We start from the raw sequence: 25,061 nt of genomic DNA, 5'->3' as shown, positions 1-25,061 counted from the left end.
TTTCTATGTCTCCTGTCAAAAATCCGAAGCTTTAATAAGTCAGTGCCATCTATTCAAATGGAAAGAACCATTTAGATTTTTTTTTTTTTTTCCTGTAGAGCCTCATCTTTTTCCAGTGCTGTAGCTGTTCCCCCTGGCAAGTCCTAGCTACATTCAAAATATTCAAATAAGATCATCTGATAAGGTTGCCTGGTCTCTTAGGTTTTTACTTATTTATAGGAAGAAATGTTTAAATGGTATTTAGAAGAAATACTTACACAGGGAGGACAAAATATATTTCTTACCCGTATTTCTTCCCTCCCTCCAACCTGTTTTCATGCTATGGGTCAGGACTTAACAGCTCTCAAGAGTGTTTGGCTGAATAGCAGCAGGCTTCTAAATCTCAAATCAAGTGCTCTTCAAAGCACCTTACTTCTCTTGAGATAAAAACTTGAGGCAGGTTTTTCTATCTGGCCTATTCATCACGTATAGTCTACCGAATTGTTGACATTTCTAAACACTAAAGGGATTTTAAAGATCTTATTGCTCTAAAGAGACTTACTTGTAGTAGACAATAAAGAAGTGAAATGAAAAAAATACTGACACATGACAAGCACTAAACTAAATAACTGCCAGAAACAGCTGAAAGCAAATAACTATAATTTGACATATAGTTTCTATACAAAACACATTTTTGATGTAGGAATCTGCTCAAATGTTCAGCCCTTGCCCCCAACTTCCAGATAAATAGTAATGTTTATTTTAATCTCAATTAGTCACAAAAGTCTTGCATTTAATGTGATACCAGTTTCTGTCATTAATATATTTGTTTGAGTTTACACTGAGTCCTACTGTCTTAGATAGAGTCCTTTAAAAAGGAATTAGCATGACCTGTCTTTTAACCTTTCCCCTGCAACTTCTTATTCTGTGCTTAAACTTCCTTTAAAGCATTGGTTTGCCAAAGGGTAGTCGACATGACCACTTGATCACCAATGCGATTTTGATATTTTTTTGTATAAGCAATATCAATCACTGAGTAAAAATATGCCACAGTATGTTTTCATAGCAAAACAGGTTGATCCAATATTACAGATATTAAATTACACTTCAGCAATTTCTGAAGTCTAAGATTATTTGGCAGTAATACTATGAAAGGCTTTGTTAGCTGGAGTTTTAAACTGTATCCCTCGTGAGTCATGGGGCATTAGTACTGAAAATAAGAGATACTAAAATATGAATTATATAATGTCTACATCCTTACCTGGGAGTTACAGGAACTGAACATACTTCCTATATCAGTGCCAGTTTTTAGGGTGAGAAGTCAATGATAGCAGAAATTTTTTTTTTTTTCTCTTCTGGCTTCATTTTTGCCTTAGCGTGGAGCATCTGACAGTGGCATTTGCCACTGCAGAGCTGAAGTTTCTAGCTTGTGAAAAGCTGCAAACATAAACAAACTGGTGGTCTGTTTAGCAGCCTTGGTTTGTAAATGTGCAGAATTTTGTAAACCAGCAATACATTTACCTATCTAAATGATACTTGCTTTTAAAACAGAGATTAGTAATAGTAGTTTCCACTTACATAGCACTTTTTCATTTCTCTAGCACTGTTTTAAAGTGATTGAATAATTTGTGTTTCTCTACACATAATAATCCTGCAAGGCAGACTCAGAAAATACCTGTAGCAAAGAAGAACTTGTCCATGCATGAAAAGCAAAATAATAAAAAAAAAAAGAAGATAAAAAGCTCCAGAAAATTAGTCTGCTTCAAAAAGCTATCAAATTGTTCCTATCCCTGAAGCTTTACAAATGTGCTAATTGTTGTGTTCTGGTCATGTAATATGTTTCTGCACGAAGTTAAGGCGCTTTCCTGTTGCCGAAGCCCGTGTGCCGTCTGGGGGAGGGACTGGCGGGCAATGTAACACGGGGTAATGAATCTTCCCTTCGGGCAGCACGTGCTTCAGGTCTGAACGCCCAGAAATGCTTCACAGATGTGCTGGGCTGCCTAGCAATGGAAATTTTCTAATTCTAGCTGACCTAAAAAAGTAAATAGACTACAGAGCATAGGGCTACTCCCAGTATAAAACAACAATACTCCCCCCAGCTAACGTTTACGTTTTGCCCCCCTTCTCGCGCTCCTTCTTCATAACCAGCGACTTGCCAAACCTGTGACACTGGTCTCTTGAAACAGAGGCATTCAGGGACATATTGTATGGGTGGTTGGCATTGTGTAGTCGAATGTAAAACAATACAGCTCACACTGTCTCGGTGCTTTCTACAGCAGTAATACTGCATGCCTTGGAGACATTCTCTAGGTAGACACATTGGCCATTATCAGTAACTCATACGCAGTCATAAGTAGTGTGTGCATTTGCATGTATAGTTACGTATTGTGTTTGTACACACAACTTCTGCAGCTGATGTGTAGGAGGAAATCAGCATTGTCAATGCATACAAAATCTAGCAAAACCGCTGAGGCAGCATTGGGACAGCCCAGAGCTGGACTGGTCCAGAGTCTCAGAGCAGCTCCCATTTTCTCCTGTTCTTCTTAGGAAAGCACTTCATTAAATTTCATAGGATCTAAAGAGACTAGATACTTGAAATCAATGGAAGCTTGTAGGCAATGTGTATTTTAGCAATAGCCTGCAGAACTGTTCAATTCAGAAGTGTGTTTGCATTTCTGTTGTCTCTCTTCTTTGAGTTGGCAAATCAGGCATTAAAATGCACTTGTAACGGAGACTTGCCAGTGCAAGTTACCTGTCTTGGAGCATAATCCTTCTGTCAAGTGTTGAAATCTATCTGGACAATTTTATCAAGAGGCAGAATACATTTTATCAGTTATTTGTGTTGTTGCACACCCTCTGATAAAGTGATGGGTTTTAAATGGGTCTATTTAATGAGTTTTCTGTAATGTGACAAAATATTTAAACTGAGACAGAAACTTGAATAGATTACAGTGAACTTTAACAGATAGCTTTGGATGCGAACTCAAATATTGGTTAGTTTTCCAACTTAGCTGAAATTTTAGAGGCTGACAGTAACGTTGTAGTATGTTGGACCTCCTAGAACAGATGCTTCTGTCTCTGCTACTTCTCCCTCCTCGTCGCTTACATAGCTTTTGTTTATACACACAGTGTCTTGAACACTTTTCAAGCTTCCCAGTAGAGAGACCCAAGTTGTTGTAGAGCAGTGCGGGCATCACCAGCAACTCTGGAACGTTTCCAGTGAGCCATCTGTGGTTTGATACAAAATCCATACTTTGTGGCATGTTGCAGTGTCATTCGAAGAAAGAGGAGATACAGTGGAGGCGCTGACTCAATGAGAAGCTTCATATAGTTGTAGGACTGAATTCCTCTCCTTGACCTTTTACACTCCAAGTTAAGAATTTAGTTTAAGCTAGTCAGCCGGGTTTCCTGAATAATCAGCAGAGATGGGCAAGCACTTGCAAGGATGATTCATCTCATCCTAAGTATATGATATAGGTTAGACTGAATGGCTGACTTGTAGACAGCTGCAATTCAGGTTGAATGAATCCGTCAGGGAAGAGAATGTGACATTAACGTTAGCATCCATCCGGACTATCCTGAGAGCCCTAGAATTACTCAGACTTGCATCATGGGTCCCGCACTCCTCTTACGTAAGCTCAGGAAGGAGAAATTCAGCAAACAGAACAGATCTACAGGAGAAATGTTAGTCTGCTTGCTTTGGACATAGACAATACCATGAGACTCCTGAACTACTGTTTGAATTTAGAACAGTATTTCCATTCAGCATTTAGACAATGTATTCCAATCTTAACTGTAACATGCCTAGACAATATATCTCTTCCATCTTTCCCTTTCTTCACTCCATCTTCTCTTCAGCCCTTTGTCACTTAATTTCTTCCCCTATGCCTGTTCTCTTTCACTTGCCTTTCTATACAATATTTTTTCAGTTAGAAGGAAAAAAAAAATTGCTTTGGCATTAATACGGTATTTATATATCATGACATTTTTCCTTCTGCCTGGATGTTTTATCTTTCACTTCTTCCTTTTTACCCACTTCATGTATTCAGACTGTAAACTCTTCAGAACAGAGACAATATGTGCTTGATAAGAGCTGGATCAGTAAGGATTATGGTAGTATGCTATGTAAGTATTTAGTACAGTTCTAGTTGTAAGATTACCATGTATTTCTCTGAATTTTGGATCAGACAAGCAGTGAACAGCTGTAGTCCTTGGATGGCCTATAACCATCACTGGTTAATCCAGCCCCCTTTATAGCATGGGGAGCTTCTTCATTATGCAGAGACTACAGTTATAATATAAAGCAGGTCTGCTACTTGTACGTGTGATTTAGAGCACTCCATGGTGCCAAACACTTGGCATTCTCAAGTGTCAGAGAAGGTAAATCTTCCTGATATTTTTATATTTCCCTTGTGTCCCTTCACACGTAGCAAATCTTCTTTAACACATCTTGGAGTTTTTCTTCGGTATGAAAGAGTTTGTTCAGACAATTGTCTGTACTTTTCTTTCCTGTCACTGAAAAGTAGTGACTAATGCTGCACATCCAAAAACCCACCCAGCTCTACTCACATGTTACTGGAACTTCTTCAGCCATCTGAAATCCCCTAGGGATTCATTTTAAACAAACATGTACAGAATTGAATTTTATTGGTACAGATATCTCTGAAAGACTTTCACTTTGCAACAGCCAGTGTTTAAATAAATCAAGTTTTAAATTGAGACTCAGGAATCCAGATTTTAAGTACTTTGCATAGTTTTCTGCTCAGAGAACAGAAACAGCACCATGTGGCATATCCAAACGAATCAGCACAGTTTGAATTGAATTCTCCTGGATATTATGATATCACTTCTGTAAAGCAGATACAATGAAAAGCTGCACTGAAGAGGCACATATTAAGATTCAGCGTTCTGAAACATAAAACGGCTTTTACAAAATCTATCACAAAAGGAAGGGAGTTTATTAATGGTTCTTAATTTTGCCAGGTGTCTTTAAAGTCACTGTTTAAATAATCTCTTTGTAGTATTGGAAACCCAGAACAAAACATCACTGTCCTGCAAATGAGGTGAAAGTGAGAACTATCCTGGTTTTATTTTACATTCTGTAGGTGATGGAAAATAAGAGGTTTAGAATTGTGTTCAAGTATTTTAAGTATTATTAGTTATATATAAAAAATTATTTTCATATTAGCAATGTGTCCTTTAGCAGACAGACAGGGATATGTAGGTAGAAATATATTTATCAGCTATTCTTAGTGGAAGCCTTCTCTCGACACTTGATGTTAACAATAATTAATTTTGACGGCTCAGATTATGCTTCAACTTAAAAAAAAGAAATAGGAAATGCATATGGTAGATGTGCTTATTTTAACATGGGTTGATATAGTTGTGATTAGTTATAAGTCAATCATGGTTACCTGAAAAGTAGAACATTTTAGAATGCTCTTTTTAAAAGTCAAGTCTTTTGTCTTTATAATCAGTTTAGAAAATGTATCCATTGCTGTGATTTAAAAATGGTCATGTAGCATCTGTGAATATAGCAGAACAAAAAGAAACTGAGTTCATGTCCATTATACAGAAAAATAGTTACCAACAGGTTTGTCTCCTGAATTTGTTAAAATACTGAGGAAGTTGTAATGTGAACAGGAATGTAAGAGATTCATAGTAAATGAGTTTTAAAATAGTTTGCCTCAGACTTAAATGCAGTTACGGGAGGATAGTTTGGCACCATTCCCTCCACAAGATAAATATTACAGATTGTGAGACACACCATTCTCTCCACAAGATAAATATTATAGATAGTGAGACACTATCACTATTTGTGAACCAAATTTCAGGACTGTCATACGATTTCTGCCTGACGTGGGTCTAGGCCAGTTGGAATGACTTTTCTAGTCCTTGCTGTGAGAGTTTATAATGCCTTCAGTGGTAAAGGACTTATTATTTTGTCATTGAGAAGTGCACTTACATTAACTCAAAAGTATTTTTAGGTTTTGTGGCATTAATAAGAATTTTATATCTTTGCATAGTGATATTGTCAGATTTGTATGTGAGTTACAAAGTTATGTCAACATAAGTGATGTGTCACTCCAGTAGACTACATGTCATATAAAAGATAATTCATTTCATCGTAATACACATACCTGGTGTCTCTCAGTCAGCAAACTTGGCAAGAGAAGAGGCCAAAACTTATAGTCACCTCCATGTCAAATATTTGAACAAACTCTTCTCTCTAGAAGAAATTTAGTTTCATAACTTCACATCTTTCTGTTTATATTAAGCCCAAAGGCAGTAATTTGTTTTTGCCAAGAAGACCAGTTGCTGTGCTTGATGATGACCTGTTAAGAAAGCAGTGAAGTCATTGACTGGCAAGGCTAAGATGCTCCTGAAATGTGTATCTCTTAAGGAGTCTGTAACCATTTGGCAGCTACCTCAGTCAGAAATGCAAGATGCAACCTGTGGGAAAGTCAGGTAAACCTGTTCATTCGGGAACTCGTTCACCACATAAACAGACATATTGCAATGGCCTTGAAGCCGTGGCTCAGGGCACCGCAGAGAATCAGTGCCATGTGTTGCCGTTGCGTTGAAGGTATACCCAGTGTCACCGGTGGGCTCAGCCACCGCTATTAAATCCTTCGCCCGCTGCCCAAATACGAAGAGCGAAGCAGGTCCGGTGAAGGTAACCAGGGTCACCCACCAGTCCTGGTGAGCGCCAGACAGATCCATAGTTATGAGGCAAGTCCACTGTCAAGCTGAGAAGTCAGGACAGCAGGTCAGGATCATACCCGGATCAGCAAGCTCCGTGGTCGGGCCCTGGAACAGCGATAGCGCAGGAAAATGGCCAGGGCCCGAGCAGAGCGCAGCTCCCCAGCAAAGCGGGGAGCACCTGGCAGAGCTTTGCCAGCTCCTTCTTGCACAGCTCTTTCTCACCTGGCAGCCCAGTTTGGGGGTGCACAGCTGCACTGTATCACAGCTGGCCACGACCACTGGCAGCTAAAGCCTCCCGTTCGGGACTGTCGTCTTCACTGCAAAGGTAAAGAGGCAGCTCAGTGGCTGTGGAGTAATTTGGCATCCCTCCACCGGCTCCCTCTTTCTTAAGACGCAAGTTGCTTGTTTTCTTTTCCAAAGGCCTCCATGTCCTTTTCCCCAGCCTGCCTGTGAGATCTTATTCATTATCAAGAAACCTATTTCCAGTCAGGTAATGGTGACCATCACTGGACAGTTTGATAGTTTTCAAGCAAGTAACGGGGTTCTTCACTCTAAGAGGAGGTTTTATAAAGCTGCATTGCTAATCTCCTGCTGATTTCTCCTTAAAACCCACCTTTTTCATTATACTTACAAAAATGCTGAAGTCTTTTCCTAGGTACTATGATAATAGAAATAATTACTAGTAATTATAAATGAGGTAATAATAAAAAGACATAAAAGGGAAAACATAATGCAAGGGATGCATTATGGGCATCATAAGCAGAAGAAGAAACAGTAACAGGAACTCAGTCTCTGTACCACAGACTGTTCCTGCTCTCTCTTGTGTGGGCTTTATGGAATGGCAAGAGTTCTGTCTGCTTCAAAAAGAAATAAGTAGGATATAAAGCTCCCCAACTAGGAGTCTGCATCTTTCATTTTCCCAGCATTCCTAAAATTCTTCTCCCCACCCCCCTCTTCCCCTTAAACCAAATCCCTTCGGCTTTGGTGACTTCAGTCTTCATGGAGTTGTAGCAAATGGAACTAGAAGGGATCTAGAGAGGTCATTAACCCATCTCCCTGCCCCAAGGCAGGACTGCAGCCATAGTAGACTAATAAACAATTTTTTTTTTTGGTTAAAGATCCAAATAAATAGAATTGTAAAGGTTTTTTTTAAAGTTTAATTTTGGGAAGTTTGGGCTCGGTTGTTAAAGCTTCATGTAACTGTTAGCAGAGTCACAAGGTTAACTTCAGTGGAATTACTTTAATATATATCAAATTAAGAATGAACTACCACCTCGTTTTTTATGAGAGTCAATGATTTTGCGTCACTTATGTTATTACATACTTGTTTGCTACAGTATTACACTTGCAATAGCTACCAAAATACAATAATGAATTTGGAGTAATATGAAGAATTACTTTGGGTTTAGATTTTTGCTAATATATGTGTACCTGCTTATCATATTGTTGCTAAATATTTTTATACTTTTAGTTTAAAGCATTTTAACGGAATATGTGATTTTAGTAGCCCTCAGTTAATTTTATGAAATTTTGCCGTAGCTTGAGTGTCTTCCACCTCAATTATTTCTGAGTATTTTAGCCAGTGTACAAACAATCTGTACAGACACATGTTTCCTCAAATCTGAAAAGTAATTTTATGAACTGATTGTTGTTTCTACCGTGTAGGTGTAATACTGGATTTCACTAGTTGCCTCCACAATGCAGTGCCAGTAGATTCCTCAGAAGAATATGTGTAGCTTATGTGTATAGTTGTATAGTAATCAGTTCTTTAATATTATCTCTAGTACCTAGCTCTTTGTTTAACCTGTCATTGGTTACTTAGGTTCAGTCATACAATTTTTACTTCATTTTCAACCCCTTTTATAGTCAGTTAAAACCTGTGTACTGTTTCTATGCATTTTGTAACTGAGGTATAATCAACATCAAGACAGGTTGTTAGCAAAACTACTGGTCAATCCTCTTAAGACAAAAAAAGTCTTACATTGGAAAGTCTGTTTTTTATAATAAATCTGTAAAACAATCCCCTTGATACAATAAGCTACACTGGCAAAAGCACTTGCTAGTATTTTTGTCTAGTAGGGATGTTGTTGGTTTAAAAAAATCAGTTACACCCCAACCAAATGTACCAGCCCACTGGAAGTTCCTAGAATAGCCACGACTTGGATCTTTACATTCCAGTCTTACAAGGCAGACCAGCATCAGAAAACCATCTGCTGTATTTGGTCCTCAGTGCTGGGACTGGACTAGCTGATTGCTCGGTGCTGGGACTGGACTAACTGATTGCTGGGTGTCCCTTCTGGCCTGTCATTTTACATATTCTTATCTTCCACCTCTACTCGCCCCCCCCCCCCCCCCCCCCCCCGCCCCCCGTTGAGAACAAATGAAGTAATTAGAAGTTTTCTTCAGGCAGAGGGAGGAGCAGAGGCAAAGTATGTAATAAGTTTTGTCTGAACTGTTTTCCTTTTGTAATGCATGCCCTAAAGCTGTGTGCTTAGCTGGGTTCAGTGTAATTGTTCCTATCACCGCAAAGCCTTCAGGACCTGCCCGAAACAGAGCAGGGGGGAAGCACCAGCACTCACACCATGCCCCTTCCTTAGCTGTGCCTTGTGCACTAAGAGCCTTCTTCCATAGCCACTTATTTCTTAATCAAGTGAATGAAGCTTAGAGTCTGATTCCGAAGATCCTACGTTTAAACCTTTCTGACAGCCGCGATGGGTGAAAATAATGTGAGATCATGTAATTAAACACACTATAATAATGCAGATACACAATTAACTTTGCACAAAGGAAGTTTACTCCAGCATTCCCTAGTTTTTACACTGACAAACTTTACCTTTCTTTGGTACCTGCTTTAAGAAATTATCACAAGGAGGGCGATTATAGGATCCTATTTTCACTTGCATATTTACTTTTGCCAGACTATGACCAGTTTGCCTTAAAATATTGGTGCCCTACCAGCTTGCTGTAGGCCACAGGAAGTTTTATGTTTACGCACACGCTGGAATATTTTAGTGAAAATCTTCAATTATTTAAAAGAACAAATGAAAATACGCAATATTATGTCTACCATTTATGCCAGGGATGTGTTTTGGCTGTCCTGTGAAAATCCACCTCTTTAGCCCAGGCACACTCGGTACTGCGTATTCAGCTCGACCCTTTTCCAGGGATGTACCTGCTTTTCGGAGCAGGAGGTGAGCCGCTGGGCGGGCAGGGGACACCGGGGCAGAGGAGAGGGGCAGGGGCACGACGGGGGACGGAAAGCAGCGCCAGCAGGAGAAAGAAAGGGCAGCTCCAGAGCTACAGGTGGGAAGAGGAGGAGGACAAAATAGGGAATGAGGAAGAGAAGGGGCTGAGGCAAGGAAGGGTGGCCTGGTGCTGAATTTGGACCTAGGCATTAGGAAGAGGAGCAGGGGATGGAATATGGGCAGAAATGGGCAAGAGAAGCCCAGAACTGGCAGGAGCGGGAATGAAGAGCTCGGAAGCAGAAAGCTGAGACTGACTGGGGCAGAGGCTGGGGAGTGCCGATAACCGGAGAAGAGGCATTTTTGTCATGAAGACCAGTTGCAGGATGGGAGGCCTGGGCAACGAGGACTGGGATTGCCGATGTGAGCAAAATCAGCCTGATTCTTATCAGACTGATAAGAGAAAAAGAGATTGAAAGGGATGGAGGTCACAGCCTCAGAAATAGCAGAGAAGTCTGTCCACCAGAAAACATTTTGTCCTAAACTGGGACTTTAAATGTTATTGTTTCTCTGTGGTCAGCAAATATCTGTGAAAATGTCTGATCGTTCTGTAATGCTGGTGTTCAAAAAGGATCACAGCCTATTCATGCTATCACTTACTGCCTTAGTTCAAGTGACCGCAATGTCCCTATTGGCGCCAAAAATAAAGGCCTGTTTAACCTGTGGATGTCTGCATAATGCCGTACAATGAATTTGCAGTTTGTTTGTGGTTTAAAATTTAGAGTATTTTTTGATGGTGTTAAAATATTTAATAGGATTAATATTGCAGCCCTGTTTATGTTTTTAAGCTGCGTGCAGAAAATCTAAGGAATGATATTTTGAAATGCCTATTCAGACTTTATTCAGAGGTAGCATGTGTGTGTGCTATGATTCAGGTCTTAACGGCAGGATAACATTCAGTTGTTTTTCAGAGGACTCTAGTGTTGCTTATTGTTCAGAATACGTCTGATCTGAGGATCAATGTGGCATACGCAGTGAAATATGCTTTCCTGGAAATATGCAATTTGTTGTAATGTTTGAAAGTTGGGATTGTAGAGAGGGCAAGGATTGCAGGAGGGATGGTCTCATAATTAAGACAGTTGAAGGATATCATGGAAAGTATGATGTGTCTCTGCCTATACCACTGAGCTTCCATGTGATCATATTGGTTCAACCCAGCATTTTTATTTCTGTACTCTCATTTTGTGTCTCTCGCTTTCTGAGTGCCTAACTTGGGGTTCTTGGAGAAATACTAAACACTCACAGCTGCAAATGAAGTTAGCATTTGATCATGTGAAATGCTGTATGATGCTAAACATTCTGGAAAAGCAAGTTCTAAACGCCTCAGATTGTGTTTCTGAAATCAGTAGATACCTTTTGCCATGTGTTTTATGTGCCTCAATTCTCTATGCCTAAAATGGAGGTAACTTTGCTGCCTTATCTCACAAGAATATTAGGAAAATAACACAGCTGGGGTTTGTGAAGTGTTCAAGTGCTATATACTGACATGTGCTATTGAAAAGCCATTCTGTCTTCAGAACAAGGTTTGAATAGTGTATAATAAATACGTCAGAAAAGTTCAGAGTAAACAGTTACAAGAAAACAAAATACTGAATAGCCAGTCACTAAATGAGCAGTGTGCATCCTCTTCACTGAATAAGATGGGGGAAGAAGAGTATATGTGTGTATAATGAAACACTGGATCATAACAAATACATCTGTAAAAGCCTGATTCAGTCCTACCATCCAATCTGAGGTTCTTTAATTTTTACTTTTCCTATCTGAGTCTTTGCAAATTTATGAATATTCTTCTATCCATTTTCTGTTTATAATATATATTAGAGAATGAACACAGCATTGACTAAAAGGCTGTGTAAATGTCAAAGTTGTTTTTTCTTTTGACCACACTTCAAGTCCAGGCCAGTGTGGAAGGTTTTACAGTTGTTCCCTATCTGTGATAGTAGCTACTCCCTGCGCAAGATGAGTTTGCTGAGTCTCAGTTCAGTTTGCTCTTCGTCACCTTGCTCTGAATCCATTGGCAGACTTGGCAAAAGAGTCAGTAGCTGCAGGAAGAAGACAGCGGTACTACATCTCCCCTAGATGAAGCCACCTCTCCCCCTCCCCGGTGAGGGCAGAGAGATGCTGACAGTGAGTGGGAAATGGTTGGATTAGTTCACTTGTGTCTCCGCCTCCCACATACCAGATACCGTGTACCCTGCCCACAGTACTGTACACTTTTTTGGAAAGAAAATGTGACTGAAAGATCTGCCAAATGCTCCCCTGCACTTCCCGGCTTTTCTTCATCCTTCGTTTTCCACTGGTTACAGCCCCCCTCATACAATCCAAGTTGTACCTTGGCTCTTTCCTAGCAAACGTTTTTCTCAGCAGACAGACAAGATGGGCACGTGCCCTAGGTGGTATTGTGTCGACGTAGAAATGAGGCATCATGGACCACAGTTCACGTCCGCAGCCGTGCTTAACCTTCTTAGGAGTAAGGGAAGAACTGTAAGTGAAGGATACCAGACCACAGCACTGCTTTTAATACGGTGAAATGTAAGAGCTGCATAGTTACTAAATCGTATATATGGGGGGTGGGTTTTGATACATAAATTGCGCTTCATAGGCAAAGCGCTACAAGTAAATACGCACATTTCTCCTATTTCAACACTGAGGTGTGTCATCTCACCCAGGGCGCAGGCTTTCCTGCTCCACGTGCATTATTACTTTATGCATTTCCTTCCCTTGGAGAAGACAACAACCCAGCACGCGTTCTTCTCCCTGCGCTGCCCACAACCAGGAGCGGCCAGCGGTAGGAAGCACTTTGGAGCCCCTCTCAAGTTACACCTAATTGCACAATCTCAAAGCCAGCAATTAAGTGAACAGTCAGCCCACTGTAAATACAGATATTTCTTATGCTTTTTAATAGAATTCTTATCTTATCCTATAAAAGTTGCAATGATATTGAATAAAAGGCAGCTGTATTTACGTGTTGCGATAAAAGCAAAAACATAGCAAAAGCAGAAAATAAGGATAGTCCACACAGCCTCCTAATACAGTTTTTCAGCCATTACTGTTACCCTGTTCCCTTCAGAAGCGTGTGCATTTTAAAAGAAGAGCCACACGGCTTAGCCTTTGCCTACTAAATCTTTCAAGAAATATGCTCCTTCCACGATACCAGTTTCATAAATTATTGCACTGAGTAGAAGATGCTCAACTGTTTCATCTGACCGGCTTTCAGTACCTCACTGTGTCCAAAAGCGAGCCAGCAATTAACCAAGTAAAGCCTCCGTTTTACATTAATTTTCACCTTACTTTACAAAAGCTAAATGGTAATGTCATGTCTTTTATATACCTCCAGTGTAAAAGATCCTCAGAGGGAGAGTTGAAATATTTTTGTCATAGTTGAAAAATAAGGTTTATTATGCAAGGACTGTGTGCTTGTGGACAACCATGTAGCCTGCGTCTCAGTTTCCTCATCTGTGAACTGGATGTAATGTTCCTACAACTCACAAGGGATGGCAAGGTTTGGTTAGCATACATGATTGCCTTATACAAATGCAACTACTGTCACTGCTTGTTTTTATTAACAACTATCGGTAGAATATGAAGAAGAAACATTTAGCAGAATAATGCTAGAACCAGAGTGAGGCTTCTCCATCTTTTGACCATCACATCATTTCTTTTCAGACTCTGCCACAAAGGATGCATGTTTGAAATAAAACTATACTTATATTGTAATGCCATAGAAATCAAAGGATTTGATGTAGGGGTTGCCATACAGGCAAAACATTTATTTTTAAAGGAAAAATGCCCATAGATATAATTAAATACCTTGAGCAAATTCGGATTTTGTTTAGAAAATTTTCATGAGGAAAAAATCTATTCAAATTGACAGAATCCAATGTATTGAAAACATGTAAAGCTGTTTTCAGGTCAGCCTAAAAGAGCATGCGGGAAGTGTTTTATTTGTGTGAGTAAACATTGATCAGTCGGGAAAAAGACTGCATTTTGAAATATGCTATGGAAAGTAAATGCTACTGCAATTATTCTTTTTTTTCCCTCCCTGTTTTTTCCTCTCTCTCTTTCTTCTCTCTCTCCCTCTCCCTCCTGAAAATCTCCTGCCACAGCGACTGCATTTGCCTCCAGACTTGTCAGACACAGTGAGCCGCACAAGCAAACAGGATCTGGCAGAATCCGCCAAACTGCTGAGCTCAGGATGTGGTGCTATGGCCATCGGCAAGAAGCACCTGGACTTCTAGTGATTTCTACTTAGCAGTTTCACTCAGATTTATATGACACTCTAATTATGAGTGTTAATGACTTATATAAATATTTTTCTTAATGATTTGACCCAGCAGTCTTTAAAAATACATGTTATCATATGGTGCCGCCTTTTTTTTTTTTTTTTTTTTTTTTTTTGTCCTGGTTTCTTTGTACTAATTTTGGGCTGTTTGGATTTTGCTTTTTGTTAAAGCTTCTGTTATGTTGGGTCCTGCCATTGTTCTGCTCGACTGGAAACGTACAGTATTTTGTTCCTTTCCTGAAAATATGAAAATTATTCTTACCCTTCCATTTCCAGATGGTTTTTTACAATAAAAATAGAGGGATATTTTTCCCAATGGAATTTTTATATACTTACATTTAATATTTTGTATGAATAATAAGTTAAGTTGGACGGTTTATTGAAATAAAGGAATGAAACTAACCATTAATTGTCACGTGTTATTCCGAAAGCAAACTACTCAGTTCTGGTTTTAAAAACATTAATTTTTGTAATTGAAATACCATTCTTAAATTTCAGGAAATCTTTATATTAGTTTATTAAATTTATTTATTATTATTTACTAAATATGTAATACTAAATTTTAAATGTGTAAGATAGTTTTTACTCTAATATGCCAGTAATTAAGTATGGTTGTTTTTTGAATCAGAATATATTACAGATAATTACTTTGCCTTATGGCTTACTACGTGCATTAAAATGCACTTGAATGGAATTTACTAACCAGAGAGAAAAGAATTGATTTCCTTATGTAGTTCAAAACAGTAATCCTAAACAATTGAAGTCAGCACTATGAAATTATGTCAACAGACATAATTCAAGATTGAAATTCAAACCGACAGCTACATTAATGCTGGAAAACCAGAAGAGTGCATTTGAGCTCGGGGAAGGGTATCACAGCATGCTGGTCTAAAGCAGGGCAGAATATACAAGTAATTCAGGCTTCTGTACCCTCAGATACACAATTTGTGAACTTGTAACTATTTTGTATGTATCTCTGTATATCTCATCAAACAAAAGAACGGTAAAGCAAAGCTGACCTGTAAATTAAAGTGGTTTGCATTCTTTCTTCTGAGGCTGACTTCCATTTTGAAAGGTAATATCTTCTTCTCCGCAGAACTTCCAAGCCACCCAGCTGTAAGATTGCATTACAGTTTCAAAATTTAGGCTTTATGATAGTGTATTACATGGCTGGAGTGAAATTGACTCTTCAAAGAACATGTTAATAGGATGCAATAATGGTAACTTATTTTGATGGGTTTGGAACCAAGAGTTGGTTAAGTGGTTTGCTTTTTTTTCCTGCAGACCAGGTTCTACTTTATTTTTTTCTTGACAACGCTGTGTAAAACAAAGACATAGCTTTTAAAACTGTCTAACTAATATGATGAATGTCAATCACTTAAAAAACTCCACTGTAGCATAAACACATACTGTATACAGCTTTTATTCTGAATTAGAATAATTGAATCAATGACAGTGATTTGCCAGGATGTCAAATCTATCCATCATATCCTGTCACTACCAGTTTATTTTTTGTGATCAAAATCAAAAAGACTAGTATTTTGTCATCAGCTATTTCATTAGTAGTAACAATCAGGTTTTCTCTTCTATATTTTTTAGATATGCCTGTTATATTTTTTATTTCTAAAGACACAAATCCTTTTTAAATCTTTTCAAAATAAAGTTTCAGAACTGAACTGTCAGTTTAATAAAGCAAAAAGACATCTACTTTCCTATGCCAATATATTTAAAATATTATCATTGATGTCTCAAACATTTTTTTCTCTTTTTGTATTATGTGTAACATTGAATGGAAGTTCTCATTAGTTACTTAATTGTGCCTTTTGAAAGCATGGAATAATTTAAATACTTAGGATAAAGTGATTTTTAACAAAGGTGAAATTTTACATAGTACGTCTTTTTAATGTAAATAACACAAAACACAGTATTTCTTTGTGAAATATAAAGTCACAAGACATATGAATTGTTGCCAACATACTTAAATAGGTCATTGACTTAGCATACAGGGGAGAAAATATCATGAAAGTCACAGCTGATTTCTAGTTAATGTATTAACTGAAATTGTTAGCGAGTAGCGTGTGTATTCCACATATGTATATGTGTATATGTGTGTCTTATGCATTTATAAGACTTCAATTTCAAAAACTTTGGTAGGTTAATATTAAAGCTGACAAATATTTTGAATAATAAAGGGAACTCCTTCTGCAAATCTGGATTAATTTTTTTTCTGAGTCACTAAACATGCTTTGTAAAATAAGTGTTAGAGTATACAGATGTACAGTGTTGTTTACCTAAGGCAAAAACATGGAGCAAAATTTCTTTTCTTTTCTTCCAAAATATTATATCAGTTACAACAACATATGACAGTGACTTGGCTAATCCAGTAAACTGATAAGTGAAATAATGCTATATGTGTGCTACCTGATAGTATGTAGATATACAGTAGATATAGTGTAGATTTCATTTATTGCACCAGAAGCAATTTTGACTTGGGAAGCGGGAGAAGTGTTTACATGGTGATTTTCTGTGACTTTTCCCCATAACCACTCTGTGACTGTCAAGCTCCTGTGTACAAAACATCCTTCAGTTCTTTTTTCTCTTGATTTGAAGACAAATATTTAACTAAGGGGTGCAGCTCAGGTAATCGAAGAATGGGTGCAGCCTCTTCTGTTGCAATGTGCTACCAGCTTCTTTTTGCATCTTCAGAGCCCCCTTGTTGGCTTGGATGGAAAATCTGTGTAATCCTTCCTTGTGCTCAGAGGGCTGTTTTCTGCAGAGATTGCGGTATGAGGTTTTTTGTTTGTTGCAATTTTTTAAGCAGAACTTCCTACTTTTTAGCAGGCAACAAACTGAAACCACCAAACTCAGCAGGGAAACAATAGATTCATCCCAGTGAAGACGTTCCCAATTCAGCAGGAGAACCTGATCTTTACAGAATTGTGACACAGAGTCAAGAAAGTAGTAATGAAATTTAAAATGTTGTGTCTTTAATATGTCAAATAAGAATTCTTTATATAATTTCTGTTGTGTTGAGGTTTTCACAATGTAGGTATTTGGAACATAAGAATAATATTATGATAGATTAAGTCTCTTTCTATGTTTGTAAAGAATTTTCAAAAGCAATTTCAAGGATGCAGCTGAATTCAATTTTCTGTAACAGTAGCTACAAGCATCTGAAAGTGGGCATTCAGCTACTTCAGATCTGATACATATGGTAGCACGCCACTGGTTTCATCTTTAAATTTAATATAGAATAGTGATGTTGTTCCAAACACAGCTTTTGGAAAAGTGCAGAAGTCTAACTTAGAAAAATCCTTTACTATGCCAATATTGGAAAGTGAGCTGTTAATCAAGTTCTTCTGAAACCACAAGGTTGTAACACATCCCTTTAAAAATGTGTGTATATTACAAGTATTACACACACAAACACAGACACACATATTAAACCAGTATTTCTCCAGAATCATGTAGCAGAAATTTAATAAAGTGTTCTTCTTTTGCCTGTGCTGAAGAAATGTCATGCATAACTACAGAGCACTACAGAAATAGGAAAGAAGATGCTTTTATGCCTTTAAGAGGTGGTGGAAGCAAGTACTATCCCCCATAACATCTCTTGGGGTTTTTATTTTCTCTTGTGAGCTACCTGAATGCAAGGCCTACATTTCTTTTTTTAATCACACCGAGCACATGATGGTGCTTATTCAATAATAAATGTACCTGTGTAGAAAAAAGAATGAAAGTGAATCCTCTTCATCTTAAGAAAAAAGGCAGCTTGAATGGAGGAAAAAACAGAAAACAAAAAATCCACCACAATTTTTTTTCAGTTTCTAGTCTAATATAAGCAAATGTTAGGCTCTTTTTTTTTTTTTCCAGAAATGGATCATTAATACAGTGGATGCCTACATGTGTATTTACACATCTGAATAGATAGATTTTTCAGGAGTGTTGAGCATCAAGCATCCCAGAGCATCTGCTGAAAACTTGGCTGCTTATTTAAACTCTGCCTTTAAACAATTTTTAAAGTTATTAGGCACATCGAACTAATTTACAGACCTTCTGTTCATATCAAAAGGAAGACATCTTTTGTGCCTTTTACATTTTATGGCACATGGATTTTCTGATGCTGTAGAGCTTAATCTAAAAAATCTTCCAGAGAAGTCAGTGATGGTTTAGACCAGGAGCAAGCTGGTAGGATTAGATCCAGTGGATCTTCCTTAAAATGTTAGCGGATCTAGAGAATTTGTAGTTGCATATTCCTCTATTTAAAAATGTATTTTAATGTCTTCTGGCATTGAAGGTAAATGTTAAATCCAAAATGTAGCAAGAATAAAAAAAAAAAAAAGTCTTCGCTCTGTGCTGGCAGAGTTTGAGTCTGAATGTTCATGCCCTCAGAATGCTCTCAGCAGTTACAGCGTCAGAGGTATTCTCTGAAAAGTCTTGAAACGGGTGAATTTTGGTGTACTTTCAGAGAGTTTTTTTGGAGTCAGGTTGGAGCAAATGCACTAAAGAAAGCTCTTGCTGAAATTTCATGGGGCTAGACTTACAGAAGAACAGAAATGAGGTCTGGTTTGGGTTTAAATATGAAGTCAAGCAGTTTTCAGTGCCAATATTTTGGGAAAGCATATTGTGCAGAGAAAAAGCTGTAAACTTGTTTCAAATATGTTGCCTGAGTGAGACTTTTCTGCAGTTCTTAGTACGTATTTATTTATATTATCAAAGTATCTCAGAGCTACTACTCACAGACCAGGACTGTTTTGTGCAGGGCATCATTCTTGGCCTGGGACTGGCACTGCTGCAAAACAAATTTGCCTTCCTGACCTATTTTAAATCAATAGGACAAGAATCGTTCTAGTAGGACTCGATGCCAGTTTTAGCTCTATTGTCTTCAGCTAGCAACCATAGCTGGAAACCGCAGCTCCGGCACCTGATTCCTGACCAGGGAAGTTTTAATGGGTCCATTTCCTCTCCGGGCACATTCAACATCTGTATGGATCCAGCAGATGAACTGGTCAGACAACAGACGTACATCTGCTATCCATCGTGTATAACGAAACTCCTGCCACCGGCATGGCCTTGCACTTGGAAAAGCTAAACTAATGAATAAAGCTGAACTCAGTCAAGACCAAATAGAGGGTGACAGGCGGAGGAAAGCATTTGGAAGAATTCTCCAGCATGGTGAAATTTCCATTTATGGTGCTTCCCAGCCTACGTCCAGGATAGCTCAGCAATTTTGGAAAATTACTTGAGTGAGAAGGAGTTTGACAGTACACTCTTGGAGACAGTGAAGTAGCAAGTCCGTCTGTGTGGGAGACAGAGCATTCCCAGGAGCCACCTCAAAACTGGGGAGTTCTTCCCAGCTAGCAAAGGGTCATAGATACAGAGCTTCAAACATACACCATCAATACGCCGGCTTCAGACAAGCAAATAAAACTTTATCACAACAAAACACTGGGAAAGAGGATGGAAGCACAAGCGGTATGGTAGGTAGGCACAATTACTTCATGCCTGATGGAGAGCACAGCAGATAGGCACAGTAAGAGAATATATGCAAGGGAGCAGAACACAGGGTTCGTTATGCAGTCCGTGCCTATAGAAGGCTCTATGAAGTTTTAAATATGTCCTTGCCCAAACAGGTGTAGATCAACGACAGTTCACGCAGAGCAACTGAATCATAACTCAGAAAATCATCAGACCCAACAGAAGCTTAGTTTAAGTAAGAATCGAAGGGTTTGAATGCATATTTTGCAAAGTAACGGTGTTGACTTAAATTCAGAGGAATCAAAGTGGACAACTTGCTTCTTTAAAAGCGAAAAAATTATAAAATTTAAATGACTGGATCTTTATTTAATCCAGTCTGATAGAGGGAGTTTTAAAAATAAATAAACCCTCCCCTGCAGTATTTGAAACACAAAGCTGCAGACTACAGACTGAATCTGAATCCAACTTTGCAGAGAGAAATGTAAAGGGTAAAACATAAACAGTGACAGGGAGAAATATAAATTTTCTTTGCTTGTAAGAAGTTAACATATTTATTGTAATAACCTGACGGTGTTTATTTGCTGTATGCAGTTCCATATAAATCAGAGTCCTTCTGTTGCCCTATATGTAATTTCTATGGAATAACTGTTCATAAACTACTCAGAATCCATCAGGCCTGACCTGAAGGAGGTTATCTGTGAATCTACAAACTCCTCTGGTGCAGCTGGAAAAGCTCGTATGTCCCAGGAGAGGCAGAACTGCAATTCGCAACCCTCACCAATTTTAGCTGCTGGAGCGTACGTGAGGTCTGTCAGGTGCCTGGAGGCAATTGCAACCTCTGCTGGAGGATTTCATGCAACTTAGAGCTCCTGTCAGGCACCTGAAGGTAACAAGGATCCTCCTGGGTCACTCACAAAACCTCTGCTCACCATCTGACGCAGCTGCAATTCGACTTGGGCGGTCAGGCTCCAGCGCCCAAGAAACCATCAACCTCTACCAGCCCAGCAAAAACAGTATCGTGGTCCTTTGTGGGGGCAAAGCAGCTCCAGCACACAGCCCACCGGCATCAGGCACGCGTTTTCACCTTCACCCCCTTCAAAATCGCCATCATTTCACCAGGGATGTTAGCTGGTGGGATATTACCTAGGGCGAGGAAGGGAACGGTGCGGAAGGCCCTGAAAGTCTCAGTGTGTTAAAACATAGTCGTCAGAGATTCACAATGAAACTTAAGGGAAAGCAGGTTTCATGGGGACTTTTCTCTAAAGGGCCATCTTCAAAAGAAACAACAGGGATTCTGGCAGCTGCAGGTTTCATGAAAATCTGTCACACGTCAGCTGTACCTGTTAAAAGACTGATCAAATGGTTTAATTCCTTTGAGGTTTCATTTCTGCAGCACTTAGGAAAACGCCTTCCTCTTCCACACAATTGCTATTGAAAACTATCTTAGGATAGTTAACTATCCTAAGCAAGCTACCCTAAGTAACTGTCAGCTGATACACGGGGGTTTTCATTCTTTACATCTAAGAGAACATTAGGGGAGGAATTAATTTGAAATATATTCTAAAGCAAGGAACTTGCCAACCTGGCTCCTATCCAAACTGTACTATATTTACTACCACACATCTCGTGCAGATTGCTCCATCCTCCGCTACTTTCTTTAACAACTACTAAAAAGATAACATATGTGAGAGACTTGCCTATCATTCTCCAGCAGTAATCCAAAGGGAGCTATATTCCATGCTTTATTTTCCGCCCAAAGAGGAGGAACGTTTCTTCTGCCTCTACCGTGCCGGGCAGGGCAGGGGCTTCAGGGGTCCCTGCGCTCTTCAGCCAGAGACATGCTCCTGCGGCTGCCTTCTCTCCACAGCAAGACACGTAAATACTCCCTGTCCGAACAAGACCAAAAAGCCATCACAGACTCTACTCTCACATCTGTAATTCATATGCCTATTTCTAAGGGAAGGGGGGGTGTATTTGGGTATTTGTAGGTGCCAATCACACTTTTGATTACAAACAGGGCTGCGGGAGATCATTAAGCAAGCAGGTGTCTTGTCAAAGAAGAGTTACTTAAAAAGAAGATGTTACACCATTCGCAGAGCAGAAGAGCCTTATCAGCTGCACATGGAGCAATGCTCAACTGCTGAAGCTGAGGACAAGAGCAAATGGAAACGAACTGAAAAAAAAAAAAGAAAAAAGAATGATACATATTCAGTTTTCCTAGTGCTGTTTATACCATGGAAATGCAGAACTAATTGAAACCTTAGCATAACTCTAAACCTGCACATATTACCCAGAGAAAATAAGATAATATATTTTAGTCAGTAATACCAGAAAAATCAATTAAAAAAAAAGCCAGACACCTTTGGCCATGGAAAGTGAATGAAATAGGACTACCAATGGCTGGAAAGCCTGGGGGAGGCGATGTGTGTTATCAGTCCCAGGTTGTTCTTTGCAACTGCAATCTTGCCCCCAAAGATGAATCCCAGGTTGCCTAAAGTAAACCAGCCGACAGGGGCATTTTGCTCACTTTGTAAATAAAAACCTAGCTAAAAAGAAGTGGTGAAATCCCCTTTCTGTGTTACAGCCTGGGTGAGAAAGCAGTTCTTTCTTGCCTCCTGGAGCAGGGCACACGCTGACTCGTGCTTACCTTTTAAAAATGATTAAACCCGGTATCTGCACGGCGCGAGGCAGTTCCAACACGTATGTCACCGCGTGCGTGTCTGCTTCACCATCAGCATGTATGGCTCATCATCTGTCTGCTCTGAACAATAACTGTTAGGTTAGCAGCCTTTTCACTTGTAAATGTAAATATTGTATCTAGAACACAATATTTGAAATACAAAATACAGTGTTATTAAGACAGCGCTCACACATCAATTCTTGTGTGACTATAATTTGTGAAATGCCTTAGGAGGGGCTTATAAATAAAGTATAAGGTGTTATTATGAAATACATTTTAACCAAATGCACAGAAATGTCTCTTTCCTGTTGAAATCAATAGCAAAACTCCCACTAATTTCAGTGGTAAAAAGCGGAGACCCTTGGAAATTGCTGTGCTACGCTGAGCAATGTATTACAGCAGATTTCAGTCTTCGTATGTAATACGGCTCTAGAAGAAGAAAGGGGATGAAAATGGGTATTAGAGGCCGCTCAGAGCACGCTGAAGATTTTCATTTCCCACTCCCGCGGCTGGTAGCGGCGGCTGGCGAGGCAGCGCATCCCCACGCAGCCCCCTCGCCCGTTCGCGGCGGCGCTCCGAGCCCGGTTGGGCGCTGGGGCCGCTCCGGGGCCTCGCCTGGCCCCCAGCAAGCAACCGGGAGCTGGCACCGGTGCTCAGGCGCGGGACCCCCCCGCGCGCTCGGCCCCGCGCCCCCGCCCGCCCCGGGGAAGAGGCTCTTGACGGGGCCGTGGACGCGCCGCGAGGCCGCCCGTAACCCGCAGAGCCCCCGGCGCGCGCGGCAGCAGCTCTTCGAGGCGAGCAACGCTCTGGGGACCGAATGCCCTCGCTTCTTCCCGATGTGCAGCCGGCCAGGGACTTTTCCCCGGCGACCTCTTTCCATGGGGCGCGATAACGAAGCAGCGAGCCGGAAACGTCTCCTCTCCACCACGGCTAGCTAGCCTGTCACCCAAATAAGCTCGAGGTCCGTCCGAGCACGCAACTGCTTTGTAGCGTTGCCGCGACCGCGGAGGTGCGGGGCTGCGACGGGCCGCAGCCCCGCAGCGCGGCCTGCCCTGAAGAAGGCTTCAGAAGGGCTGTAGAGGGCTGGCGATGGCTCGACGGAGGCCACCAGCGGCTGGACCGCAGGCGGTGGAGCTGCGAGGCCGGGAAAACCCGGGAAGGGCAGGGAAGAGCTACGGGGAGCTGCCTCTGTCCGCGTACCGGCACCTGCGGAAACAGCAACCACGGCACAAAAGCTCTCGGGGGAGGAAGGGATGGGAAGCTCATTTCCATTTCTGTTTGAGCAGAAGTTGGCATTTAGATAACAAACTACATTAGTAGGTATAAACATGCTAAGTGGCTATATAAATGCTGGGTTTGTACCTGTAATTAATTGTTCCCAGAATCGATTTATCTATGCGAGAAGGGACCTGCCTGTTGTGGTGTTTAATGCGATCTAACCGTATCCTATACATATATAATGTGCATGTGCATGTCTGATAAAAATATATATAAATAAAAAAAAAAAAAAAATCCATGTTTCATTCATATTTGCCAATGGATGGCTTCCAGGTAATTAAAACTACTTAATGCTGCCATAACGAATATACTTACAACTGACCAGTATCAATTAAAAAGAAAGATTTTAATCTAATGTTTTTGCTTGCTTTGGGCTCCTGGTTTTATTAACTATCGTCTCGTGCTTTGAGCAAAGCTGCTCTTTGTCCCTAAAGGATTCGGAGTTTACGTGCGTTTCATCTCGTCTGCAGCGTTGCGACTACCTCAGCACCACAACTCTGCTACTCCAAGTTTACAGTGAAGTGTTATCTGCAGTGACAAATATGCTGAAAGGAAAACATAACCAGCCTAGATAGTATCTTTGCTTTACAAAGGCTGCTTGTGATGCCTGTGCTTTGACTCAAAACTCCCCGCGCATTGGCTTTTTAATCATGAGATCCCTTTTTCAGCACAGCATCGCAAGTAACAACTGCACCACAATGAGCCAGCTTCATAGATATGGGAATGTTTAGATTTCCCTGCCAGTGACTAAAGGCCTTTAGCTTTCACTAGCCAGTCCCAGCTCACATTGTTGTTGCCTGTTGATTTGTCTTCTCTCATTATTCCTTGACATGCAGCTCTCCACCCACGCCCACACTAACAACCCTCACACAAAGCGCATTGAGGTATTAACCAGGTTACAAGTTCAATGGAAAATTACACTAAGATTGTGCTGTGTGGCAATATAAAGGGATGGTATTCACTCTCCCAAAGAGCCTGTTAAAAACACAGCTGTTTTTTTTTCTTTTTAAGCATCCTAACAAAAACAATTTTTAAAAGTCAGGCACGTATATTTGTGTGTACGTGCCTATACGTACTTTATGTATAATTACGACAGATAGACGCAGGCGTGCGTCGCGTCTCCACCACTGACTGGCACGATGCAAACTCCCCGCTGGAAATTCTGCTGGATTCTGGAGTTCATTTAGAGCATCCCCAGAAACCCGAGCTAAATAAACAACCTCCTCCTGCTCTCAGCTGCAATTAGATACGTGAACCTATCTTCTTTTTGTTAGCCCAAATTACAGGCTGGTCGAAGGGCTGAAAGTCTATAAAAACGTTTCTTAAGAATCCCTCCTTACTGAAAACTGAAAATAAATTCAAAATAAAACTTAATGAGATTAACCTAACACAGTAACAAAATTTGCAACACCACACT

General features: G+C 40.1%; 1 protein-coding gene across 1 annotated transcript in view; it reads left to right on the top strand.

Moving 5' to 3' along the window:
- Nucleotides 1-14,610, top strand: part of ELP4 (elongator acetyltransferase complex subunit 4) — a 156,700-nt gene extending 142,090 nt beyond the window's left edge. Inside the window, exon 10 of the mRNA XM_030039850.2 lies at nt 14,033-14,610. Coding sequence (XP_029895710.1) covers nt 14,033-14,164 — 132 coding nt within the window. The 3' untranslated portion in view covers nt 14,165-14,610. The remainder of the gene's footprint in view (nt 1-14,032) is intronic.
- Nucleotides 14,611-25,061: the final 10,451 nt, after the last annotated feature.

Source organism: Aquila chrysaetos, chromosome 16 (genome assembly GCF_900496995.4).
Source record: "Aquila chrysaetos chrysaetos chromosome 16, bAquChr1.4, whole genome shotgun sequence".
NCBI classification, from domain to species: Eukaryota; Metazoa; Chordata; class Aves; order Accipitriformes; family Accipitridae; genus Aquila; species Aquila chrysaetos.
Note: the sequence above shows the minus strand (reverse complement) of the source record. Positions and strands in the feature narration are given on the sequence as shown.